Source organism: Xiphias gladius, chromosome 22 (assembly GCF_016859285.1).
Source record: "Xiphias gladius isolate SHS-SW01 ecotype Sanya breed wild chromosome 22, ASM1685928v1, whole genome shotgun sequence".
Lineage (NCBI taxonomy): Eukaryota > Metazoa > Chordata > Actinopteri > Istiophoriformes > Xiphiidae > Xiphias > Xiphias gladius.
Window position 1 is genome coordinate 28142119 of NC_053421.1, and position 27936 is coordinate 28170054.

The 27936-nt window shown below is 45.7% G+C and overlaps 1 protein-coding gene across 1 annotated transcript; it reads right to left on the reverse strand.

Moving 5' to 3' along the window:
* Positions 1-59: 59 nt before the first annotated feature.
* On the reverse strand, positions 60-27798 carry bcan (brevican). Its single transcript, XM_040117462.1, has 16 exons — positions 27657-27798; positions 26814-27039; positions 17078-17160; positions 15585-15977; positions 12831-13005; positions 12244-12371; positions 10694-10987; positions 8329-9291; positions 6476-7258; positions 4850-5083; positions 3684-3788; positions 3395-3553; positions 1891-1973; positions 1539-1683; positions 1235-1418; positions 60-198 (listed from the first exon to the last, which is right to left on the reverse strand). The coding sequence occupies exons 1-16, from the start codon at positions 27796-27798 to the stop codon at positions 60-62; spliced, it is 4236 nt and encodes a 1411-aa protein (XP_039973396.1).
* Between the last annotated feature and the right edge of the window lie 138 nt (positions 27799-27936).

Here is a 27936-nt window from a genome sequence, read left to right on the forward strand (position 1 = left end):
AGACAAGTCGGAAAACAGGACGAGGAATAGTATTTCAAAAAAAAAAAGTCAGGATGGCTTTACACATTCCACTTAATGTCCCACAACAGCGGCGTTGCTCTCTCTGTGGCCGTGCCGATGACCTCCTCGACCTCCACGACCTCCTCCTCATTCTGGTGAGGAGGTAAGGTTACTGAGTCTTCTTCCACTGAATGGGCTGGAGGAGGGAGAAAAATAGCAAAGTACACGTTCAGAGCCTTTAAATTCTCTTTTCCCATGAGAGGAGTACATTGGTAAAGTCACTGTGGAAAGGTGATGGATGGATGGATGGATGGATGCAAACTCTGACAACCAGGGCTCCTTCTACTTTACAAACACCACAAACCTAACACAAAATGTTTTATATACCTAACAGCAGCACACCATCTATCTACAAAAGCTTTAAAGTGAATGTAAGTTTTTAAAAATGGATGGAAATTCAGTTGCACGCACAGCAATCTAATCCACGGTGCAGTCACATCATTCAGTTTGTGTTGGAAGAACTTCATGTTTAAGGAGTGTTTCCAAATATTTTCAGTGATGTTTGCGCTCATTATAAAGTTTCACACAATCTTGTTCTAGATTGAATCATTCTGTTTACTACTGCTGCACCACCGTCCTCCCAATCTCCCTCCTCAACACTTTTTATTTATGTTAGACGTGTCACTCAAAGTACCACTATAACCCGACTCTGATAAACGCAAGTACAACCAAAAATACGGGGCAAATGTGTCACTGGAGGTTTTAGGCCTATCCGTTTACAAATGAAAAATTCACACTTGAGGTTGTTTATTTTGCTGCTCCTATTCAGCGTTTTCTGGGATTCTGTTGCAAGGCTCTCTTGGAAGCCTTTGAGGAACCATCAGGCCGCTCAGAGCGTCTTCATCGTGGCCGTACATGGAGCATAACGTTAGCACAGGCAGAGCACTGAAGTTGTGCTGCTTTGCCGTCAGCTGACCAGTAACATCCAATCGGAACTCGGACAGGTGTGCAGTGCTGCCAGTACAACCCCCCACTTCTCACGATCACTGTGCCGTGTGCTGTTCCAGCCCCCTCCACCACGTCCACCACCTCCACCACCTCCACACATGCTATCTTTCATGTTGCTGATTTATCGAAGATGCAACGCATGCGTCTACTGTGGGGGATTAGTTCCCCCACCAGAGTCCTAGATTCCCCTCCGGTGCTCAGAGAGGTCAGTCGGTGCAAGCACTTACTTGGCACGCAGGTAACCAGAGGCTCCTCCCACTGGCCGCTGGGCAGGCACTTGATCACAGGATCTAGTTTCTGAACATAACCCTCTTCGCAGTAGTACCGCACCTTGGTGTTCGTCTCATAACGCAAGTGCTTCTTCCCAAACACTTTAGCGTAGGGAACCTGGGGGGGCTCGCCACAGGAGGCTGTTGGGTGGAAGGACAATGGAGAGACAACTTCTTCGCTACTTAGATCCTGACCACTTGTGGCGATTTAAGGACAAGACCTGCACCGGAAAAAGGTGCGGTTCAGTTAGGTGAACTCACAGACGCCCTTCTTGCAGGTGTAGGACAGGTGGTAGTTGCACGGTACGTCGCTCCAGTGGCCGCCGTCGTGCCACACCATCACCGCACAGTCCTCACCGGACAGGAAGTAGCTGTCAGGCTGGCCTCTGTACCAGTTCTCATAGAGCTGACACGGAGAGAAGATAACAACAGAGTCACGTGAGGGAAAAAGCTCAATCAAGTGATGATTTTGATCTCACCGTTGCATCGGGTGTGATGGGTTTAGAAAGAAAGAGCTCAAACGATTATTCTCCTCTGCAGTTGACAGCGTTGCCAAACCTTGACTTGAAACACGTGAAGTCCAAACAGGTTTTGAACACTCTGTCGAACTCACCAGAGGGTTCCCGTCCGACCAGCGGAAGTCTCCCTCGATGGTTCTGTCATTTAGTCCAATCCACTGATATTCTCTGTACTTGTCTGAAAATAAATATTAGAGGATATGAGAGTGAGAAAACACTACAAGGGGGTCACTGTATCAAAGCTATATACAGTAGGTATGGTATATAAAGCTATATATGAGTGAGGGACAGTTATAAGGACCAGGATTAAATAGGCCCAGTTCCAAGTCAAAACTAGATCAGATCATTCCGATCAAATCAAAAGTCAGAGTTAATACTGAATCCAAACTGAGAACGCAGAGCAGAGTCCTTTCCGAGGCCACATTATGTACTTTATTGTGTAGAATATAATATACTTAATGTTCTGGGGGGATTTTTTGACAGTTTAACAGACTTTGTGCCCAAAAATATATACTTCTGTTTATAAATATATAGTCCCGTTATACAACCCTGCTTTGGACATTCTCACAAAGTTGACGGATTTTGTAAAGCGGACGCATTTACTCTTGCTTACGTAACGGAGTGAGTATCAGTCCGTACGATCCATGGCAACTGCCCGCACAGTAAGACACAGCCACCAGAGGAATGTCAGATAATTATCTCATCGCCTTGTTGCCAGACCAAATACCAACACCAACTTCAAAACCATGGCATTTCAAAAAAAAAAAAAAAAAAATGGACGACATGAAAGGTCATTGTTATGTCTTGTCTGGACAAATTTGAGAGGCCTCGTTGTTAAAAAAACAAAAACTCATCCCTTTTGAATTTTTCTCGAGAGCCTGAATGGGAGGAATGTTAGGGGCGGAAGATCACTAGTTTGATATCTGCTGCTGGAAACACGGTCGCCCTTGCTGAGGTGTCATTCAGCGAGCCAGAGAACCCAGCCGCCTCGGGGTTGTTGCATTTGAGGGAATGGCCCCAGCGTCTGAGAACTGGTGGTTGCCCGGCGAACAGCAGCCTCTCAGTAGGAAGAAACACTCTCTCCTCTCACATCCTTGTATATGGTTTTATACCGTAAAAGGTCATTTCAATGGTTATGTTTGAGGCGTTCTGCAATCACCTCACAACATTAACACCTGACTGTCAATTTTTCAATGTCAGAGGAAGTTATTGATTCATCGTTTTCCCTGCAATTATTTTAAAGCTCTGCAAGCTGATTTCCAAAAGAAAGCCTGAAACTGAAAAACAGGAAATGTCTGAAAGATTTTCAGTCAGTCTAAAAAAAAAGTGTGGTCTGCTTTTTGTAAAGTGGCCGTTTATAATTTAGAGTGTCTGGGAGTGACGGCGAGTGAGTAACGTCATTGGCTGAACCAAAGGGCTGCATTTTACTCATGGCAAAAAGGTCACTTTCTTGTAACGTGTACTGTCTAACTCGCTACGATGTTCCCAAAATCTGCTTCTCGGGCTCCGAGCAATTACATCTAAATCACAGAGTCGGGTTATCTTTGCCTCCAGATCGCTACCACTCGTGTGGCGCTCTTGAGCGGTTTCAGGTTTCACCGTTGATGTAGTCCTGCTCCTCGGGGGTCATGACAGAAATCAGATGTCCGCCACACAGCCGACAGTGCTGCTCGGCCGCCTCCCAACTCTGCCTCTTGGTAAAGTGCCGATAACAGAAGCCCTGAAACTTCTCCCAGCCTGGCTCACACTCCTCCAGGTCTGAGACAGAGGGGGTGAGAGAGGGGAGAAAAATATTAAGAAACTACCGAAATATTGATTAGTAGAAAGGTCTCATTAGTATTTAGAAGATCGTGTGTCTACACAGTAGGATTATCAAATAAAAAAAAACCTGTCTGGCACAGATCTCCTCCATAACCGGGCAGACAAAGGCACTTTGTTGATTCACCGTCGACACAAGTGCCCCCGTTTAAACAAGGGCTGTCCAGGCAGAAGTCTGCAGACATGTGAAGATGACGGGGCTTAAGAACAGAACTCAGGGCAATTTAGACAAACGTTTCAATGTAGTCATTGTTCAATATCTAAGGTATTCAAATGATCTCAATACTCCGTATTGAGCTCTGAGTTTCATAAGTTTGTCTGACTTTATGTGGTTTTTTTGGTAACACCATTTTTTTTTTCTTGAGTGCAAGAGTCCTGCACACCCACAAACAAATTCATCCAACAAATTCCTCAAACCATTTTTAAAGTCTGGTTTTCAATAAAAATTCCCTGAAAGCCGAGGCAGCAGAGGGAGCTGTTACATCAGGGATGGGACACACTGCTGAGTCACTGTGGGCTGTGCTGCAGTCTCAGTGGTACTCGTCATTGTGTGTGAAGCGTAAAAATCAAGTTTTGGTTTTAATATTATTGTAATCATTTGAAAGTTTCTTATTACTTATGCAACATTATAGTAAATTTGTTAGTTTAAATAGATTGTAAATAGAGGAGGGATGGAATTCATTTCATGCTTGCACAATAAAGAAAACTTTTTTTTACCTGCTTTTAAAGAATAAACACCGTGAAATGTCACGTGTGATCTTTATATTGTATTTTCAAATGAAGATGTATAAAGAATTGAAGGCTTGTTGTTCATTTTGCCACTGGGCTGAGTCACAATAATAATCTTCAACCAAAAAGTCTTTTATTTTGTATCATTCAGAAAAATGTTGAGTCATTTTTCGTTTGTATCATCCCTGCAAAGTGAAAATGCACGTGAAAAAATAAAAAATCAAAGAAAAACATTTCAGTTCAAAGCATCTTAAGACTCTAGAAGACAATTGAATTGGTTGTATTTTTTAAATCATCCCGATGGATAATAAAACCCTTCTAATGTGACACAGTGAGGAGATTCCCGTCGTGCGCTCGCTATAAGTTCACTTTATGCTGCTAAACTGCAGCACACAGTGACTCCCTCTGCTGATTGGGCAGTTTCAGACACAGACCTCCCCTTCTAACACCATCTGTTGGTTCTGTTATCATCAAACGTGCAGCACTTCTTTCACGGAGCCCAGGTACCTGAAATGGCTCCTTGTCTCGCAGCAGAAACCCTGGCAGCAGCCGCGGCTGCCTCTTCCTCCTCATCTTTTTTAAAGTCCTCCGGGTGCAGAGCGGGAGCAGAGATGGTCACATCCTGAATGTCTGTGGTGAGGGTCGGACTGGGAGTCTCCTCCTCATCCGGATGCCCTGTAAATATTTCAACTGAGGGCCTCTCTGTGCCGGTCTCCCCCTCACCTGTCTCGGATCCATGCTCTGTTGAGACAGTTCATTATATGTCAACAGGTTATTTCTAAACACAGACAAGTAAACTTTATGTCAGTAAATAAGGGATGTTAACTAATAAAATGGATAGTAAAATAATTTAGGTCTGTGGGGCTCTACTGTTCCAAAGACGTCTCACGAAATGAGTTTGTCTAAACAAAGAGTTTTGTTGGGTGGTGTTTTCCAAAACACCAGAATTTTAAATTAAAGCAGCAATGTCCAACAATTAATCAATCAAAATATGAAGAGCACATTTTTATCTTGCAGCAAAAAACTGCAGCACAGTACCTTCTTCTGTTTCGCCAGTTTGGAGACAGGACCAGTCCCCGAATCAGCAGTTACTTACGGCTGGTGTTTTTATTATTGCCACATATACAGTCTAGCAATATTCCTAGTGAACTGTTACCTGGAGAACCTCTCTGTATCGCTGCCTGCTACAGTCCACGTGGCTGCCATAAAATCTGAGTTTCTACTGTAAAATCCTCCGGGAAAAAGCTCAAAGTGGCAAAAGGTGCTGAACCCCGACCGGGCCCCCTCCAGCACTAGGTCACTAAAATCACACAAAATAAAAAGCTTCTAGTGTGTTCATTCGGTCGACAGCAGCTGAGACAAATCTTTACAATTTAAAAAAATCAAATCAAATCAAATTGTCCGTCTAAATATATGGAGGCCACAAAGGGTCATATGGGAAATAAAAAAACAAAATGACGAAGCTGATCAACATATAGAAATACCTATAACAAACAATGCAAACTGATTGCTTCACTGCATCTGGCATTTAGAATAAAAGAGGGGACTAATAATTCTCTCAGTAATGTAACGCAGAATTTAATTTTCATACCAGCTAAATGGAAGCACAAACTAATAACTAGTGTCAAACTGTGAAAATACTCTAATATCCATCGACCGTAAAAGCGAAAATTATATCTCAAAACACGTCATCCGTCCTCTGTCACCATCGATATGTTGCGCATTAACAATTAAGACCTGCACTGTGTCTAATTCATGCGCAGCTCTGAGTGGCTGAGTCTCATTCTCCTGTGTGCAGAATACAAGATGAAACCCGTGTTATAGTAAACAGATTATTGATCCACAATGTGGCCAAATAGAAAACCTCTGCTTGTTGCTCGCACACTTAGAGCTGTGTACTTCTGTCTTATGGAACAAAGGTTTCTTATGTTGGTCATGAACGACAAACACAAGCGCGAACAGCTAAGTGTTTTGGGGAAATAAAGAGTGTTTGCAATGTACTGAGCAGACGCATGCACAGATGAGAAGTGGATTATGCTGCATTAGTGGTTTCAGCAGACACCTTTGAAACCTACAGGGTAAGTGTTTGATGCCCAAAGTGAGGTTTTTGTTGGACCGATCCTTTAATCTCACCATTAACGCTGCTGGTGGTGTTCTCCAGCACGACCTCTCGCTCTTTAGAGACATCATCGGACTCCTCAGCAGCAGGAGGCTCAGCGCTGTATTCTCGATCAGAGCGAGACTCCTGCGGCGTGGAGGAGAAGGGCTCTGGTTCCCAGCCGGGTGTGAGGGTCAGATGAGGGATCAGTGTGACTTTTACATCTGATGGAGGAGGTGCACCAGTGCCAGCCACACCATCAGTTCCCTCAGAAGTGTGGTCTGTTGAGACAGTCGGGTTTGTCAACAGAAGTTCTGGTGTCATCTCTGCGCTTTCTCCCGATGATTCACCTGATCCCTGTCTAGCGTCTTGTTCCCTCTCCTCTGGGCCACTGCCTGTGATATTTTGCGTAGCGCCGAGAAATACTTCTGGGCTTTCTCCTAATCCCTCCTGTTCGTTTTTTTCCTGGAGGTCCTCCAGAGGTCCGGCCCCAGATGAAGCAGTGCTTTCGGGTATGAAGGGGATATTCTCTGGGGAGCTGGCCTCAACCTCCACAGAAGCGGGAGACGGGGTTACGGATGTCAACAAAGTGACAGGATCGCTGTTCAGGACAGGAGCATCTACACTGGAGCCTGATTCGTCTGTGACTGTTATGACCTCTGCTGTCGGGATTTCTGCAGAGTGGATTTGTCCACTCTGCTCCGTTGGGTCATCCGGTGCTGCCTCCCCTGAAGTGCTATTGTAGTCCCCGTCACCGCGGTCGACTGGGACGGAGGACTCCATCGTTACACCTGAGTGCTCTTGAGTAGGATCGTAACCTGTCAAGATAAGGGATCGTCTGAAATTATATGTTAAAAATGTCTCTTCTTTTCTGAAGCAATTTGGTTTGAACAGCAGAAAATAAAAATATCACCATCGGTGACAATGAAATACATAAAATATTAACTGTCTCGACTACAAGTTGTGCAACAGAAGATTTATGTGTTGTAATTTGTAGATGTTTACTTTATATACTATTTACATTTTATATATTTGCAAGGATATGTTTTTAGCCATGCTGGTAAAGTCGGCCTCAGCATGTCAATGCTGGTCAGTCAGGCTGTGGGTCCAACACTTTGGTTTAAAGGGAAACATCTTGGCTGGATTACGACGAAATTTGGGACGGACACTGATAGTCATCTATCGACATTGATAGAGGATAAATCCTACTTACTTTTTTCTCCCCTGATTTTTAATCTAGCCAACATGCTAACATGTACCTCTTTGCTTGATGGCCAAATTCCTGTCAGCCTTGGCTTTAGTTTGAAAAGCCCAACAGGCTAACATGTTAAATACAATACACATAAGGGTTAGCCCTAACATGCTAACCTAACATGCGTTTTAACATAATCACTGTAGAGTTTCCAGGGTTGGTCATGTGAGGGTTAAACATACTGTGCACTGACAATGTAGTACCCCAGTACAGCCATAAAATGTGGGGTTTATTATCCTAAAGACAGATTTTGGTTGAAATTAGGAATCTACTGTATATTTGTTTGCCTTTTCAGGGGGTCCAGGATTTTTCAAGCTGGAAACTGACTATTACAGTGACAGTATTAATTAATTATTATTATTAAGTATTAAGTATTAACAGTATTAATGTTGCATGAGAACAGTCGAGACTGATGACAGCAGACCCAAGTCTATAAACCAAGCCTGAGACATCACAGGCCAAATTATTATTATTTTTTTAATTTATCGTTTGGTAAAGTTGTAAAGTTGACCCTCACAGGGTCACTAGCAACGGAGGTACCTCTAAAATGGCCTAGATACTGTAACTAGAATAGGGATGAAAGCCAAATATCAGGTCCCTGTAATGTGCTGACTTTAATATTCACTGTATACTTACTTGAATCAGTCGAAGGGACCAGTTCAGAAATGGCAGAGGTGTCCATACCAATCAAGCTTTGAGTTACCAGGTCTTGTATTGCCTCATCTGGAGGAGGATTTGCACTCTCCTCTCCAGACTCCTCCTCCGTTGGATGGTTCACAGGTGGTGTAGTGGAGTGGACATCAGTTTCCCCAGCCAGGGCTGAAGTAGTCACCATGGATACCTCCTCAACAGTACTAGTGCTGGCCCCTTCTGGCTGTCCTGAAACATCGTAAGATGTGCTCGAGTAGACCAGCTCAGTTTCAGAGGCATGTTCCAAGTGGACATCTGGAGTGTGGTCCTCATGTGAAACAGGAAGCTCACCCTCCTGATGCACCTCCGAAGAACTGTTGAGCAGCTCATTTGCATCAGCACCAGATGTTGCATTAACACCTAGCATATCCAAGGTTTCAGTCTCTTGGCTATTCTCAGAAAAATGAGACTCTGAGGGCTCTCTGCTCTCTGAAGTTGTCTCATTAGCTGTGGGTAAAGTGGAGTCTTCTCCAGCAGTTACTGCGCCATCAGCCTTCAGAGAAGATGTTGGATGCACTTCGTGAGACTCTTCGTGATCTGTGTCTGGGTTTTCTTCAGGTGCTGGCTGATAGGACTCTGGGTAGCTGGCCTTCTCTACAGGCTCCCAGGTATCTTTGGTGGAAAAGGTTTGTTGATGCTCAGATGGAGGAGTGACAGACTGATGAAGGTCTACTGTGAGCAATGGCTCCTTGTTATAACACAGTGTTGGGGACTGAGCCTCCACAGGAACCTGTTTTACAGGACTGACCGTCTGGGCATGTTGCACCTCTTCGCCCCCTTTTGCTGTTACCTCGCTAAGGCTAACCTCCCCCTGAGCAGGATTAGTTAAGAAAACAATGTCCTGGCCAATGTCCTCCGGCTCAGTGGCAAGAAAATCCTGAGGAGATTCGGTATAAGGGCTTTTATCGCCTGGAATAAAGAGCAGAATTGAAAAATGTTATTTATATAGTCCAAGATTGTACTGGACCTATTCCTAATACTACTAAACTCAATTGAGAATTTAACAAGAAAGCTTGTTTGCATGCTAGAAGGAACAAATTGCATCTGTGATCTTCATCATTAGAGTTAACAAGTGGGCAACTTCAACCACAGGGAGGCTAATCACATTATTTTTGGTAACTTTAGAACAAGCAAAAATACAGTAGCTTTAAGCAGCTGATCCCAATTTTTGCAGCTTGTGAGTCCCTACAATGAAACCTTTTCATTTTGGGACCTTGGGACCACCAATTTTTTAATTTGCATTCTTTTACGTTAGGCAACTTGAAGTCAAAGTCGAGACAGCCAAGAAAACAGGAGGACGCAGTGCATTCAATTTGAAACTGGGGTAACATTATTGCTCACATCATGAGCTAGGCCAGGCTCTGGTGAACACACTTAAATGTAACTGTACACCTGTTGTGGGACAAAACAACCTAAACGCAAAGCCCCAACGATGAGCGTTTTTGGGGCTTCGACCAACAACAGGTAAACCTGTTATGCTCAGTGTTTTCAATAGAATTAAATCTAATGTCATACACTGCCTATGGTAAGATCTATACATATAAGGAACCCAGTGTATATAGAAGCAGCGGTATTGTACAACGTTAATTGTGAAAACAGAAAAACATCAACTTCAGCCAAACCAGTTGACCGGTGGACAACTAGTAATAGCAACTATGTGGGAGCAACTTAGTAGGCATTCATTTGACATATCAACCACATATTCATCGCTGTCCTCCATCACCACTGGTCGGTGTGAAATGCATGCTGGGATACCTCAACTTCATACATGTCAGTTCCCAAAGAACTCGTGATAAAATGGGGGGAGCGAGAACGTTTCCAGGCATTTGGACCATTCTTGGCTGAATGTGGTCTTGAAGTTGGAACAGTGCTTGGACTTTGACTGATGGTGTTTCACAAGTACACAAGTATGGAGAAAAATGCAGACTGAGAAAGGCCTCATGAGTAGTGACAAAGTCCACCAAGGTGCAGATTTTCCCTTGTAGCCTTCTCAGAATGTTTCAGTTGATTATTTTAGGTCAGGTACAACTATCCAATATTTCACAAGAAAAAAAGATTAGAGATAAGTCCTAAAATAATAGAATTTCCTCCCTTTCCTACTCTATTAATCATCTCACGACCCCTAAGATTTTTATTGCAACACCTGGAGGGGTCCTGATCTCCAGGCAGGGAACAGCCCTCCAGGGGTCCTGATCTTTTAAGATCCTCTCCAGCTTCTAAGACCAGGACCCCATAGAATAGGGGTCAACTCTTACAACACATTAAAAAAAAAAAAAATCACGACACCTAGGTATAAAAAATGCTCTCTTACTTCTGAAGCAGTAGACATCATGTCGTGTGTCGGCCTCGGGGAAGCCTGTCTGGTTGCTGTAGCGATAGACAGTTCTGACCCCAGGCTCACCGCCTCCACAGCGCTCTCTGGGGGTGACGATGGGGTACCGCACGCTTCCATCCGCCAGCCAGCCCGGACTGCAGTGGTTCAGTCCATCATTCCAGGCCGCATATAGCTGAGCTGTGGTGGCCAGTTCCGCCCCGTGACTCAGACAGTGAGCCTTGGCCTCCCAGAAGGTGAAACGCTGGGGGGCGGAGCCATGGAACACCTCACCTTTACACAGGGGTACAGGTGGTAGGTTTTAATTAAATTCACTAGTCAGATCAGACAGGTTGTAAACAAATGCCCAGTTGATAAGATTTTGCAGAACTACTTTCCTCTTATCATTACCTCCTCCAAGGAGGTTATGTTTTCACCCATGTCTGCTTGGTTGTTGGTTTGTTTCCTTTGTTTGTTTGTCAGCGGGATTACGCAAAAAGTACTGAACCGATTTGCACCAAACTTGGTGGAGGGCCGCGGCCTGGGCCGGGGAAAAACCCATTACATTTTGGTGTGGATCCAGTTAAAGGGGCAGATCCAGGAATTTTCATCAGTTTCTCAGAATATAATGCATTGATCTTGATGTTAAAAATCAGACGTATTTATGGTGTTGAGATCTACGAGTTTGTACGACTTGGTGCAGGTCCAGATAACATACATCATTTTCGACTATACGAGCTAGACAGCTTTTAAAAACTTGTTTGGTGGATGCATGCACTCTACTGAGTGCCATTCTAGTTGTTTCTATAACTGTGCACACAGTTTTTTCAATGCAGTGCGTGATTATGACATTTCCGGTAGCTTTATCATGGTTTTCCAAAAGTGGCTTACGTACACTACACAGCCAAAAGTGTTCGAACATTATATCCGTATGTAAAAACTGAATGTCATTCCAAAGCCCTGGGCATTCATGTGCTACTACAACAGCCTCAACTCCTCTGGTTTCAGGCTTTCCACAATGACTTGTTTGCAGGGATTTTCTCACATACAGCCACAAGAGCATTAGTGAGGTCCAACAAATGTAAGTGATAAGGCCTGGCACAGTTTGCATCCAGTTCATTCCAAAAGTGTTGGACGGGGTTGACATCAGGGCTCTTTATGGAGCTGGCTTTATGCACATGTTGAAACAGGAAAGGGACAAACACAACCTGTTGCCATAAACTGGGAAGAACAATATTATGTAAAATATAATTTTATACAGTAGCATTAAGATCTCCCTTGACTGGAACTCAGGGGCAAAAAAACTGAAAAACTGTCCGAAATCAGAAGCACACTAAACAGAGGTGTCCACATACTTTTGGGATATTGTGTAAATGGGACGCGAGTTGCCATCTCACCACTCTTGTGTTTGTGCAATGATATCATCGCATCCTCTAATCCCATTAACTGGTGACAAAGTTGTCATAACTGATAACCAAATGACCAAAACCACAAAAACAAGGCACAGGCTGTAAAAGTAAATTCTAAAAATGTCCTTTTGGTTGCCTTACCTTCAATATTCTCCACATAACAGTAGACGTCATACAGCTCATCAGCCTCTACCTGTCCATAGTTCCTCACTCCCGGCAGTCCATCCATGTCCCCAAAACATCCCTCTCTCGGCATCTGAATGGGATATCTGTCGAAGGAAATGACACACGGCATTGAAACACTACTTCCTCCTTTGTAATGGCAACACTCCCACCGCCACACTTGTTTGAGCTCTTGTCTGAGGGAGCGTTGGAGTGGGGAGAAAGGTTTGGTTTGAGATCAGATGAGTGTCTCCCGGCTTATTGATGATCTTTGTGTTCCGATGTTAGCTGGCTGAGTGGTGCACTATCAGCCCTCCAAACTGACTGACCTCCATTCCGGATGCTCCCCCATCCACATAGACAGCAACACGTCAGTCTGGCAATTCGGTGTTTTTTGTTTACGTGGAGCCGCACTAACAATTTGGGCTGTTGCCAAATATACCCCGATCATCTGAGTGCCTCAAACCTCGACTCCAGAATTACCCGAAATGCAGCATTTTCTAGCTAAGAGCCCACTTGATCCAGCGTCGAGCCCAGACGTGTCCTGTTTTCTTTCGGGTCCTCACCTCACTGAGCGGTCGGAGAGCCAGCCCGCATCGCACTGCTCGTATCCGCTGTGGTAGGCGGCCAGGAGCTGCTCTGGAGTGGCCATTTCAGCGCCGATCTCCTCGCATGCCTCTCTGCCCAGCTCGAAGGTAAAGGCGTAGCGGCTGGATGCATCACGATAATGGAACACCACCCCTGTAAAACCCAGAACAAGTGCTCTGTGAATCCTGGGTCCCGTAGTGTTTTATGTGATCATTCTACAAAATCAACACTTGAGGGAGGGTGACCTATGCAGTAAAATTAGGTTTGAGTCGTCAAATCGTCAATATATCGATGTCTTGATCACATCAGATGTTACATACAGTTGGTGACTTTTCAGCTGAAGTGTTGCAGAGATATGGTTAAGTAATGCGGGGGTAAAAATCGATATCTCAGTCATTTCTAAGGGTTTTTGCACCTGTAGCTTGATTAACTGGGTCCAGACCAAGGGGCGGATAAATGCTTTATTGTTGCCTTTTAGTTCTGGCCTGGTTTGCGTTTACACTGACTCCTTAAATACGAACCCAGATGAGTGAACATGAAGTCACTCTGACAGACAGGTAACTCAGTGACAGTTTTGGCCACGGCCGCCCCGCATCATCAGGACCCAGGCCGGAAAATCTCATTCCGGTGACTGACAGCAGGTCTTGTTGTACTTCAGCGATTCAACTGTGAACATTTATGTCCTCTGGTGTCACAAAGAATTATGAGTATTATTGGTCAAGACAGCAACTCCCCCTCGTTCTATGAATAATGACTACCAGGCGCAACCTGGGACGAAAAAGAGACATGTTTTACCATAATATTACGGAGGATAGTTCCTGTGTGGTCGCACAATTGCATTGTAAATAAAAAGAAAAAAAATCCTGGCAGGGATTAATAACGTATCACAAACCATCACCGTCTCTCGAAGGCAAAAGCCTGATTCATTGTACTGAAATTAAGAGGCTTTCCGAGAACCACGTTTGGCCACATTCTTGCTTTACTGGGGAAAATGTCCGGAGTGAAGGCCTAATTTATCTGCGACTTGTCAGGGGGAAGCATGGGGATAAAGCCCCTGTAGCCCCTTTCAGGACCGTCTCATCCAGTGCTTGGGAGACAGTCCTGGGAGCAGCCACGCACTGACAACCAGCCAAGGCAGTGACAAACGATGTTGTTCTCTCACTAAGGGCGTCAGATCAGAAAACACTCTGACGGGTCATTAGAAGGCAGTGACAGCAAACAGGTTTTGCGACTTAGTTTGGAGGACTTGTTGTACTGACCATAAACCTGAGACTGGACCACACAGACAGCACTTTCCTTCATTTGTCTCTTGTGCTTCTCTTTGAAGTCTTTCTTCTTGTAACAAACTGACTGGGAAAAAAAACTTGCCATAGGCACAAATCTCCTCCTCGTGTGTCTTGTCCAAGTCAGTTTTCAACTGCGTCTCCTGGAATTAGAGTGTTACTCTGGATTCTCTGCTGTCTGTATTCAATGCAAGTGAAGGCAGCATTCACTGCCTGATGTAGTAGCTCACAAATGACTGTGGCCAGAGAATCCATACTCTCTTACTCTGCTGGCGCTGAACGAGGCAGCCATTCATTACAGGTCTTGAGTGTCTATTGTATAATATGCAGTAGATACAGGAGTATGAGAGACAAAGCAGCCTTTTTCTGCTGAACAGAAGACAGTTTATTTGACCTCGATCCTTTTCAGCGCGTCCGTCGAATTACTTTTCACGGACTCCGAGCCAACGCGTCATACGTGTTGACTCGCCTGCCCGATGTTATTTCTCGTCGGGAGAAATAACCCCGGTGACAAGTGCTCGCATATTATGTGTTGCCTTCTGTCTATTTACCTCCGTGTGCCTGGGTCGGATCCGTGGGCTAGCAGCACACAGTGCTGTCTTCTGTCTGTTTTGAAACCCCAAACCTCAGACAGTCATCCATCAACACAAGATGTTTGCTGAGAGCACACATCCTTTTTGCCTGACAAACAAGAGCTCAGTTCTGCAGAAGTTACATCCAGGTTGTGGGAAAATAACAGCGCTGTCATATCGCGCTGTTATACTATTCAATAGCAAATAAATTCAAATACGACAGACCTGCAATAAACACAAATCTTGTAAAGCTCATTCAATTTCTGTTGGCATAGAAAAACAGAGTTTGTTTTTATAAAGCAGCAGCTAGAGTCAGTATTTTTATATTAACAGTGTATCAGTGACGTCGTGAAAGGAGTCTCTGGTAGTGATGAACCCCCAGAGATTTATCAGCTGAACCCGCAGCTCCCGTCGGCTTCACGGAGCTTTACACTGAGTTTCAGCTCATTCTTTATCGGTCCGGACCACAGCTTTACTGCTCCGGTTCACTCTCATCGCTCTCATAGCGTCGTTTTTGGCCGCTGAAGGCAGATTTTTTAGGAGAGAAGGCCTTAAAAAGCCACTGTCCACTACCTGCTCGGCAGCCAGCAGCCGAAAGACCCAGTCAGAGAGCAGCTGGTGAGCATGGTGGAGCATTCAGCAGCTACAGAGCCACATATCAGTCATCGCAGGTTTAACTTCAGGCAATAATTTGAGGGTGTGTCACATTTTAAAAAACATTGTACATCATTAGCCTCACAAACATACCTTGCTTTAATTTTGATTGTATAACATTCTTTTTATATTTTACTTTTCTAATATTTATATATTATTTATTGTCTATGCTGTATCTTCTTATTTTGTTCCTATAAAAAAAAAATTCCTGTCTGGTTCTCACCTTTGACCTTGACGTGAGCCACGTCGTCAGCATCCTCCAGGCCCTGCTGCACCTCGCAGCGGTAGAAGCCGGTGTCGTTCTGCCTCAGGCTTTCCAGCCGCAGGGTGAGGTCGGCGGGAGAGGAGGCATAGTTGAGCAGCGAGGCTCGGTCCTTGTAGGCCTCGCTGACTCTCACCCTGTCTCCACTGGCCACCAGGATCTCCGCCTCGCGGCCGTGAGTCAGGACGCTCCACTTGACCCGGGGGAGAGACAGCACGGCGTGGCGGCCGTTGGTGGAGGGAGACGGTGGAGGGTGGGCCAGAGACACCAGGCAGGGTAACGTCAGAGAGCCGCCCAGCGCGGCGAACGCAGGCAGGGGGGTGGAGATGGTCACGTGGAGAAGCTTCGAATCATCTGAGGGGAGGCAAGCTCATTTAAAAAAATACATATAGAGAATCTGTATACTGGGAATCCTCACAGACATTTGTACCAAAGGGAGCTGTTGTCACTTGACCTACATATGGAAATTTAGTCAGGTAATAGCAAGTAGTCGTATATGTTGTGTATGGTTGTTTGTACATATACACATATGTATAAACTCATAAATAAATCCATGACAACATCCATGAGAAATTCACGGATGTTTGTTCCAAGTTTCATGGCAATATATCCAAAGTTTGTGGAGCTATTTCAGCCCGGACCAAGGTTGGAGACCGACCCACATGGCCGTCCCTTCAGTCCCATGCTGTTAGCATGGCTAATATCGACATCAACAACTCCCCCTGTCAATAAAGCTTAGAGCTGAGATGCTCACAAGAAGCCAGTTTAGTCATTTCCAGCCTCCATTCAACGATATATCCAGTTTATTTGCTTTTCCCTCTCTACCCAGTTATCGGAGCCGGGGCCTGACATTTAACATCAGCGCTGGACTACAGGCAAAAACCTTAATTGGACAGAGGTGTTTGATGACTCGCCGGTGTAACTACAGCCATGCACACGTGTGCACACGTTTTTATTTATTTTTTTAATTTTTGCTGCCTTATACCACAAAATGACAATATTATGTCTGCAGGAGGTTTGTAGGGTTGTTAGCAAAGCACAAGAGTAGCTCCATCATGTTTTTGCTGTTCCTGCTGGTCACCAGCAGAGGTCAGTAATTTCGAATTAAAGCTCAAACGCCTCTGAAAACCCTTCATTTGCAGTTGCCCAAATCAATTAGTCACACATACCGTAATGTCGTGTTCGAAGTAGTTTGTAACGTCTGTCAAGACGAGTAGCAGTTGACCCTGATTTTCTGCCAGGACACTTGGACACCCTTGAAAATGACTTCCAGAGTGTGCGTGTCAGCAAAAACTATGACTGACAGAAAATGATTTAAGACCACGACCCCCCCCCACCCTCAAGAGTCAAAGGTCATGTATGATTTAATGGAGTCCAGGATGTCAGGGGTGGATGGTAGCAGTGAAAGTGACGGGGATGGGGAGGGAGGGAGGGAGGGAGGGAGGGATGCGTACCTGGGTCATTGTGGGGGGTAGAGGACGACGGCAGGACGAGGAGACAGATGGCACACAGCAGCGCGGGCAGAAGCACATCCAGTCTGTGGGTCAAAGACAAGAGGGGGGGGGGGAGGAGCAGAATGCTTCATCACAAGCAGCTCTGGGCTGCGGAGTTTCAGCGAGACTTTGTTTTAAAGTATACGCTTACATCTACATCCTAATTTCCTGTTTTCACTTTCCATCATAGCTGCTGTTCTAGCGTGTTCAAAATGCAGGCTACTAACTGTGTGTGTGTGTGTGTGTGTGTGTGTGTGTGTGTGTGTGTCCGTCGACCTAAAACCTGATATATCTCATTCCTCAGTGCCATTGTTGTCCAAAAACTACAAACTGTGGTTTATCACGACTCAGTCAGTCTCACACACACACACACACACACACACACACACAGTGCTGCTGCCCCAAATGTGGACTAATCCGCCGCTGAAAACAGTCCCCAACAAATGCACCATTTCCTCCCGTTTGAGTAGCGTTTGCTCAACACTACAATACCAGGCTCTGTTGGCGAATTACGGAGCCGTTTTTGAAAAATGAAACTACACGTAAACCGTTAAGAGATTCTCATCTTCAGCAGGAACCAATGGGCTTGGAGCTGAGAGCAAAGACGTCAGAAAGTGTTGAGAAACACGTTGTTGGCTTTGGTCTTCTGATGGGATTTATTGACAGTGAGAAGAAAATAGAATAACTCAATGCTAAATGCCTCCCTCGTCTTGTCTTGACCGCTCATCTGCTGAATACCCAGTGATGTGGTATCCAGGACAGGTACACAGCTTTGATATTGATCATGAGTTGACGTACACTAAGGTTTTTTAAAATGTCAACAGAAAAAGTATTACGTCTTTTGTTTATTTCTTTTTCCTAAACATGACACTGGAATACAAAAAGCACCAGTTCATCATTTTTGAAAAAGGACCAAGGCAAAAAAAAAAAAAAACATTCTTGTTGTCAGTCGCTTGGACAAAGTCTTCTAAAGACCTAAATCACTTAAAGGCCGAACATACTGTCGAAGTCCCCAGTCAAAAACGGGACCTTAGCACTGATATTTGATGGCAGAGCAGCATGGCTATCACCAGATATCGCTCCAAATATGGCTCCCTCGCTCTCTGAAACCCAGAGAATTCAGACGCTCACTACAGGCAACACACATCCACTTAAAACTCGGAGCCATTCATCAGACTCACAGGTGGCAACCTGCCGACTTTCATCACACATTTACACCGTGAGCAGTCGGCAGCGGCATCGCTCCTGGAACACAGGCGGTGTGAGGACTTGTGTTGTTTCTGGGAGGAATAGTCTTTTATCTCATTGTATTAGAAATTGTATTAATGATTTATGATCCTATTGCTGTCTAATTCTAAATTGCGGCATATTTTTGTGTAATCCGTCTTGTATTGTCTGTAACTCAGTGTTATCAATGGCTGTCTCAGCCGGGACACTGTCGAGAAAGACGTTTTTAATCTCGGCAAGGCTCGCTATGGCTAAATAAACAAGAGCAGTGGTGCAGATTTGTGTTGTGCCTTAAATGAATCAATGGCTTTGCAACTCGATGCAGATTAACTAATGATCAATAGCGAAAGTGACATAATAACTCTAGTGTTTTTGTGGCTCGCAGCTGTAGTTGCTGGGAGACATGATTTTAAATACATAAATAAAAAAATAAATAAATAGTGATCCCAACAATAATGTAGATGATTTTGTTTGATGAAAATCTTAAGATTTCTTTTGTTATACTGGGGAACTCCACTGTGTGTGTGTGTGTGTGTGTGTGTGTGTGTGTGTGTGTGTGTGTGTGTGTGTGTGTGTGTGTGTGTGTGTGTGTGTGTGTGCGCGCGTGCGTGCGTGTGTGTGTGTGTGGCAGACAGACAGACTCTGACAGACAGAGCCTGTGTGTCCTTGGAGCTTTAGCTGCTGTGAGTCAGACTTCAAGAGCAGCAGCGTGTGAGCTGAATTCTGATTCCCACAGAACTCCCTGGAGGGTCGGACTGAAGCCCAGCCTCCAACCTAACTAGATTTACCATTATTACCACTCCTTTTATCCTCGAGTAGATTCACTTTTCCTTTTCATACCCTGTTTTTCTTTGTTGTATTGTAATCCTATGTCCTTACAATCCTCTGTTATGAGGACAATGGTTTTTCTGCTTGAGGACAACTTAAGTTTTCTCCTCTCTTTCTCCCGCAACAGTGGCTGACAAACATGATGACCAGTGATCTCACACCGTGTTTAGAAAGGCTTTGATCCGACAAGAGAAAAGCTGCGTGAGGCAACTGCGAACGCCGACCGCTCCAAATGGTAGCGAGAGATAAAACCGTCATGACCTGATGGCCACGGAATTGGACAAAATATAGTAATCACAATATAATATCACTAAAAGCTACCACCAAGAAGTCTCCGTCTCCATACAAGTACACTCAAGGAGCCTCAAACTCAACATTTTTCAGGCTCTCAGCAGCTAATTTCACCTCTTCTACTGCATGTCGTCCCTAATGTGGTCATTTTGAGAGTAACTGTTACTCTACATCAAGCTGTCTTGATGTAAGTCTTGTTTGCCTGCGTCTACCATCCTATCTTGCCTGGCTGATGATATTTCAGCTCCACTCAGGCTTCCGCCCGTTTGCTTAGATTTGGATTCTTCCATTGCCTCCACCAACCAGTCAAGTTAGAGTTTAAAAATAACTTAATATTTAATAAAAAGTGTTCATTGTATTTAATCATATTTAGCGTATGAATTCTTGAGTTACGGCCAAAAATTACTTTTGATTCGTGAGGTCAAAGTGACATTGACCTTTGACCTTTGACCACTAAATTCTAATCAGTTCATCCTTGGGTCCAAGTGAACGTTTGAGACAAATTTGCAGAAATTCCCTCGAGGCGTTCCTGAGATATCTTGTTCATGAGAATGGGACGGACGGAGGGACGGCGGGAAGGACGGAGGGACGGACGTCCCGAAAACACAGAGGCATTAAAAGAGAGTCATGCTTCGGAAATAAGGTTGCGGATGGGGGAGAAATCCAACCTCTGACCTGCTGGATGTACACGTGGATTTTACATTAAGCAGGTTCCTAAAGAGCCTGTGAACACGTTGTCTGATTTCCTGCGTAACCCCATTTCTCAGAGTTACCTGGTTTCCTGTGTACACGTAGACGTGCTGACTGAGTTGTCCCCGAGCTATTTGAATACAGAGTATCACATTTCACTGCCTGACCCCCAAAAAAGCCGTTTATTTCAAGAAATCTGCATTTTTGCGGAAGACGCAGGAAACGTATGAAAAACCGATTCCCTCTTTCATCAGTTCATCCAGGCACGACCGAACCGAAACAAAGAGCAAACAGCTGGCGACTTCTGACGCGTCGCTGCCTCGTCACCAACTTCGCCCGCATTTCACCTGGAGGAAGTAAATGAGGCCGAATGAGTCAAAACAGCTAATCTTTTATACAAGCTCTTTTTTTAAGCAGCCTGTGGAGAGCAGGGAGGAAGGCGGACGGTCTGTCTCTGCTGAGGATGAATGCTGGCATCTGAGGGGAAAATCAAAGACATCACAGTTATGTCAACATCGCTTCCCTTTGAGTGAAAGGAGAATTAAACTTGCAGTGACGAAGGAAATTAAAGTTTGTTTTCTGGGTCTTAGCAGAGACACATTTCTAATCAAAACAGGATTAATAAATAATCACTCAAAGCTTTTTTTTAATGCCTGAATTTGGCTACGTCATTCCAAAATGAAAGCTTTGAAGACAGAAATGCCACATGGGATAAAGCCGGCCGTTCAAATCATTTCACTGAGCAGAACTTCAGACTGCGAGATATCCATATACGTAAGGTTTTTACGGGAAAAGGGTATGAAAAAGAAATGGCAAATGTCGTGTGGTGTCCTTGAAAATCATCAGCATCTTATATAAAGATTATTAGTTACAACTGAAGACAACAAACAAACACAACTAACAAGCTATTCTGTTAAAAACAAACAAAAAATACATGAACACTGTGAAAATGACAGAAGTTTGCATTCAAAAACAAGTAAATGTGACATGAGTTAACCTCTGATGCAGGCCACTGTTTCTTATGTCTCATTGCTCTGGAAGTACAGGTCCCGATCTTTTCCTCACAGGCCGTGTTAGGTGACTGACAGCAGAAGGTTTGAGTGGACACGAAACTCTCGCGGTTGAGTCGTCAGGACAGAGATGGACAACTGTGTTGGGGAATATCTGGCTCTTTAATGGACAGTCAAAGGAACGAGCCTGTGGACATTAAGACTTCAGCAGAAACGTCAACTGCAGCTCCCGAGGATCAGTTGGTGAAGCATCGTTTGATCACCGAGCTTAACAGCTGCTGTTTGCACTGATAATGGCTTAAGCTAAAGATCAGCAGGAACCTGATAAAAGGGTATTGCGGTATTTAGAGTCACCTACCTGACCCGGAAATAACATCACAACAGCACCGTTTTATTGCAGTCGTCCAGTTCATGCAGAGCGTAACCCCGAGGTGCTGGGAAAGGTTGATGTTTTTCCCATTAATCAGAGACACGTGTCAATTTAGCAGTTGTTATTCGTCCTGTGAGTTGGATCAAAACGGCCTGCACAGCTGCGTCCACGTCGCCTAAGCTGGTCATTTTTTCTGTCTGCATTTCTGTGCGACTGTAGGAAGATGATGTAGTCGTTCTTAATCTCGCCAACAAAGCTGTGAGTGGTCGGGTGCCCGGGTGGCGTGGAGGACTCAAGACGCTGCCCGTGTGCTGCGGGAGCTGGGAACCTCATGTTGCATGTCATCCCTCCCCTCTCCCCCCTCTCCCCCCTCGCTACTTGTTATTTTGCCCTACTGTCCCCTAAATAGCTAAAAGGTTAGAAAGAAAGGGAAAGAAAATGCACCTAAAGAGAAATTATTTTAAAGTGGCGTCGTTTTTCACCTTTATAACAGTCTGAAAAGTTATAATAATTGAGAGGGTAAAGGTTTAAATGGGCAAACCAAGTGTAAACCCGTCAGCTTCCCGTCACACTGGTTTCAGTTCGTGTTTACCTCAAGGAAACGGACAAATTTGCCACAAATCCTCCTGACAGCTGCTAATATTCAGATCCAGACTTATCAACTATCTGTCTGACTCAGTCTTTCTAAGACACACACAGACAGAGAGACAGACAGAGAGAGGTGGTTTTCCTCTGGGGAGGCAGAGCAGGCGAAGGACACATCCCAGGCAACATCACAAGTGGCTGAATAGCCAATGACTTCACCTTGAGGGAAAGGCGGTGGGGGCCAAGAGAGAGGATGTTTGACCGCTCGGCTTGCCAGGAAAGGTCATTTGAGGCTGAAAGGGGGAAGGGTAAGGAGGAGGAGGGGGAGTGTGGAGGGCGACGGTTGGGGTGGGGGGGGGGGGAACTACATTCTTAAAGGACTGCACCAGCTTTGTCAGAGTTTGGCCCATTTGTCACTTCAGCCAGCGTGTGATGTGAGTGCTGGTCCACTTGCTGAAGTCCACTAAAGTAAATGGACTTCCTCAAAGTCCACTTACTAGCTCTTTCCAGAGCTTTCAGCCAAATTTCAGTGGATGCTCAGCTGTCGTCACACGATGAAGTATGAAACCTCCGTCGTGCAATAACAAGTGGACACACAGTATGTGGGTGGGGGGGCGTTGGGTTCATACTAAAAAGATGCCCGAACGGGGATTCACTCTGAAAATAGTCCTGAGCTAGAAGAGTGCAGGGGGCTGCGTTGGTGAGGCAGCGGTAAGGCAACGACGGACGGTCCAGGGCGTCCAGTTGGAGTTGGACAGTTGAGTGTGTTTGAAGGCTCATCAGCTGAAACGACACTTTTCTGCCGGATGACTCTGCAGCGGAACCCACAATGTGTCGTCGACTCCTTTCGAACAAAAGCGACGGCCGCGTTTCGTCGCGCGCGGCTCAAGTCAGTCAGGTTGTGGTTACCGATGGGCAGATACACCAATCTGGCTTTTTCTCTCCCGATACCAACAAACAATACCAATCTGATGTCTGAAAACAAGACGGTACATTTCAGGGCGTTTCTCTACTGCATATATGGGCCATGGATTGCTGGGGAAACCGCGGAATTTTATACTGACATTGATGAAGAAACTCTTTAATGTGGATCAGTCACATCCGACCGATCCACTTAATAAGGTCAGTATCCACTCGCCGATTCCGATCCAGCGGAACGGATCACAGCAATCTCTAGATGTGCGCATAAAGGCTGGGTGAAATGCGATCTATTATGCGGCTGGTGTAGGGAGCGGTAGGGATTAAAACTGAGGCACATCTAGTCCGTTAAATGCGCGTGAGACCGATGACGGGAAAAAGCGGCTGAAATGTGCCCTGCCAATCACAGAAGATGCTTGTGTTGTCATTCATTTATTGGGAAAATCAGTCTCTTGAGAGAATGAAATAACTGCAGTTACGAAAACACTGAAACGCTGTGGGTTGGTTTCTGAAAGCTCAAGTCAAGTTTGGAAAACTTTAGGGGCATCTGAAAGTCTCCTCAAATCTTTTCTCTCTCCTGGTTCAATGTGGAAATCGATCATCTTACGGGCTCCTCGCTTTTCGCTGGCACTGACCATCGCTATCACTGGTTTAAATGACAAATATTGCAGGTGGTGTATTATACCAGCTGCAGCCAATTAACGGTAATTCCACTGGTAATTTGCCAAAAATAACTTGGCTATTGCCTGGTCAATATGCTGGGTTAAGGTTAGGCTGTTGTTTTTTTTATTCTAATTAGATACAACTGTATGTACTTCGTAAAGTGAGAAAGGATTCTGATTCCTTAAGTGGATTCAATACAGGATTAAAAATCAATAATGTCAAAGGGACTTTGGCCCCCCCCTTCACCCAGGCTCTCACACACGTAGCCACGCCACCAACACAGTCTCCCTTCGCCTCTGTCGTTCAGATTTGAGAATAGGGTACAAAACCACTTGCTGAGCCATCATTGGATAAACCTGACCCCCCCCCCCGACTGAGCCGTACCACTCCGCTTTCTCATGGCAAGAACCACCACCGCTACCCTGCTTTTGCCCCTCGTCGGCTCCTCCGTCATACGAGCCCACCGGTCCCACATCGCGCCACCTCGGACGACTCGGTCTGCCCATCTCCAGGGGCAACCCGACCCCCCCCTGACAGACACAATCTGACAGGAAGCAAGGAGCAGCCGGGGAGGGCTGGAAAAACAACCTCTCAGAGAATAGGGTGGCAGAAAGGAAGAAAGCCCCGTACAGCATGACTGAGTGCTGAGAGAGACGTCAAGTTCACGGGAAGGATTTGGAACAATTCGCCAGTCAGCCTCAGGCAGCAGCCATGTCTTATTAGCTGTTAGCCGCTGACTCTGTGCGCCGGAGGGCAAAACTTTTAAAGAAGTGACAAAAGCCATGAGTTGTGTGTGTGTGTGTGTGTGAGTTCCTTTGCGTTGTAGTCTGCGTACCACAAGCTGATTAGGCAGAATTGCTGTGAGTTATAAGGTCTCATTCCTCAGACAGGGTGACACGAAAACAACGGCAAACACGGCACTGGTCTGCACTCGTTACTCAGTTGGAGCCGCACTTCGGAAGGGGGCTGCTGGAGACTTACTGCTGCCACTGTGGAGAAGCTACACCCTCCGGCTGCGCAGCGACCACGAGCCAGCTGCACCATCAGTCACTGAGAAACCACCACAGATCGGTAGAGTTTCAGACTAAAACCCACCACCTGAAAACTGCAGCCTTTGCACACGCAATAGGAACAAGTGTCTAACAGAAAATTGAGAAATGCGAGGATCAGCGGTCTCTCTCGTTCAGGACTTCCTTCCTCTCCTTGTCCAGCAGGGTGGACTATTACCACCGTCTCTTGTCTGGTCTTCCCAGAAAGACAGTTCAACAACTCCAGCTCATTCAGAACGCTGCTGTTCTCTTGGTTCTGACGAAAGGCGAGCCAACTGAGCTCATTACTCCTGCTCTCGAACCTTTACGCTGGCCTCCAGTGGCTTACGGAAACCTGAAGTCGTGCTGCTGATAAATCACCTGACGTTACGTCCATGCCTACACACATTGCTCTCTCTATCCCGAAGGGTCGGCCCAGCCCGCTGCTCAATCTTAAACCCCTGGACGCTCGCAGCAACAGGCGCCGTCTACGGTGACCTGCCGGTTCTTCCAAAAGGACGACCTGCATCTTGTCATTGTGGCTAATCACAGCTTCAGTCGTCCTTTATACTGAATGTTGCGCCCTGGCTTAAACAAAACAAATTCAAAAATGCAACAGAGCAAACATTTCCATTGGAATTTTGAAGGTGGTATCACAGCTTCGGACATTTGTTATATAAACAATTACAGTTTATCACCTGGATGCTGTTAGGTCTGCCTTTAAAGGGGGATGATGATTTTAGGACTCATTCCTTTAGATTTACAGATGCACACATAACTTGCCAGTTTCACTGAAAAACCTGCCCCCTCCTCTGTTTTAATTCCAGGAAAACTCCCACAGGTGCATTTCCAGAGTACAAATCTTCCCATAATATCCCAGTTTATTGCCGGTGGGTGAAAAACAGCTACGAGGCTTTATGGTGTTTTGTTTTTATGTGGCATATCCTGTAATCCTCTAAGGATCAAAGTCAGGCACTCTGCGGAAGGCTGCGCGTTTTTAAATGCTGTCACCCGACACACGCCTCTGCATCTTAACGGGTCTCACGATGACCTGACCGATTGTGTGTTCACCTCCCTCTTTTGTCGTGGCATCAGAATCCGCCTTTTAATGTGCCACTCGAAGTCCTGACTTCCGTTAAGACTTTCCCGGAATACATTTTGGGCGTCAGAACATGAATGCCTTGGCAGGATACGGAAGGAGTGCTTGTCCGCATCCAACTCCCATGTGCTTCAGTGGAACGTAACCAAGTGCAGTATACTTAACCAAGTACTTCGCCCAGTTACACTTCGAGGCACTTGATTATTTCCGTTTGATGCTACAGGTCGGAGGGAAACATCGTGCTTTTTACCTGACACCTGTAGATACTGTGCACATTGAGGGGTTGGATGCGTAGCATCGACTAACATAAAAAATACGATGCATTATTGTAACTTAACCCAACAGTAGACGAAGCCGTTGAATTTCCTCCATCTTGCTCAGCTGCAACACTAAAATGCCGTTTACACACTGATGCAGTGCCGGTAATAACCTAATACCGTGATATACATGTGTATATCATGACATAACAATGAAACGCTCTGAAAGGAGCCTTTCTGCCGAACGTGCACTTTGGCTTTTGGTACTTGAAGGAAAGTCTGCTGACTATGTTTCTGTTCTCTCACTTTGAATCCAGGACGCATTGTTCATTTTGCTCGGTGGCAGACGGCAAGACCTGACTTTGACTCGGATCGAGGCTCCGCGCGTTTATTCCCGCCCGGGTCCTTTCGCAAACGCAGAGAGTCTCCGCGGAGACGTACGGTGATGCTGCAGCAGGTGACAGCTGATGCTGGCGGCGTTACTTCACATATGGATGCGCAGCCTCGCCACGCATACATCACGCGTTTCTTTTGACTCACGACTGTCCAGTTACTACCACTAACAAGGTAGAGGGGTAGACGTTGGTCAAAGTGTCACCAGTTTATTGATAAAGATGGAAAACTGACTGAGAAAATACGAGATAAATAAAAAATGCGTGTAACAGGCAAAGCATCACTGGAGAGTCAGGGTTTTGATTCATCATGATATGACACAGATGTGGGCGACTTACTTCATCTTCACCGGGCTCAACTCTCGGTCTCGGTTCTCAGAAGTTGTCCCTTGTGTCTCCGCGAAGCCTCCGGACAGGTGCAGGTCTTGCCGTCTGTCTGTGTCTCCGAGCGAGATTCGTCCAGGAGCCTCCGGGCGCTGCGGCTGTGGAACCGACCGCTTCTCGAGCGGCAGAGGCAGAGGCTTTGACTTGTGTCCGGACCGGAGCGGGGGGAAGAGAGGAGAAACTGCGATGAAGGCAGTGTTAAAAGACCAATACACACCCCACACACACACACACACTCCCCCCATTCCTCCTCCTCCTCCCGCCTGGAACATCATAATCCCTGGGAGGGGGGGGACGCACCGAGGGGTGAACAAGTGAGAAATAAGGAGGATGGCAATTAATCGTCTTTCAATTTTGTGTCAGTAAATGAGGAGCTTCGAGGGCCGAGGGGCCACAGTCTGAGGCAGAGGTCCCCAAACTTGTACCACTGAACTGCTGAATTTTAGGCGAACAATAAATCACGATTAAAGCTGCAGCTATTGGCTTTTTTAAGGTAGAGGAACCCCACAACAAGATGACTTAGCAGGTTAAAAACGTCTCTCTTGAACAGCTGGCTGATGCACTTAGCACTGAAACATAGCTTTTACCATTTAGCCGAAACCCCGTCGGCCCCTTCTTAACTGACCCACCACCCGCTACAGCTCATAACACCAGTTGGTGTAGCTACTTTGATCAGAGAAGGGGCCATGGGTCTTGACGAGGAGATGCTTTCATCTCATAATTATGAAACGGCATCTCAGGAAGTCCACACCAGCTCCTGAGAGACGTATCTGGCTCTTGAGCTGCTAAATGTCCCACTGTCTTCACCAGCTGGACTCAGCTTGTTGATGGGCAGGTAGAGGACGGCGGCTTTGTCGGAGCTTCGTGGCAGAGTGGGTGATGATGCTTCCGTCAAGGGGAACCTGTAAGGTTGCGTCTCTCCGCGCAACACGCTCGGCATCCAGACGGTTTACGTCGCCTTGTTCCGTTTACAGACTGGTCGTAATGATTCTCCGCTTTCGGCGTCTCAGTGTCATACTGGGGACAAGAAAGAGGTAAGACAACAGCTATAAACAACTTTCATGGGCTTTAATATTTC

Excerpts from the sequence above, each read along its gene's own strand:
- bcan (XM_040117462.1), bottom strand. The coding sequence starts at position 27,798 with ATGCCGAGCGTGTTGCGCGGAGAGACGCAACCTTACAGGTTCCCCTTG. Across the intron at positions 27,040-27,656 it reads GAGTCCAGCTGGTGAAGACA|TTTCTCCTCTCTTCCCCCCG; the intron begins GTGGGACATTTA and ends CCTTCATCGCAG. Across the intron at positions 9,292-10,693 it reads TGATGTCTACTGCTTCAGAA|GCGATAAAAGCCCTTATACC; the intron begins GTAAGAGAGCAT and ends TCTTTATTCCAG.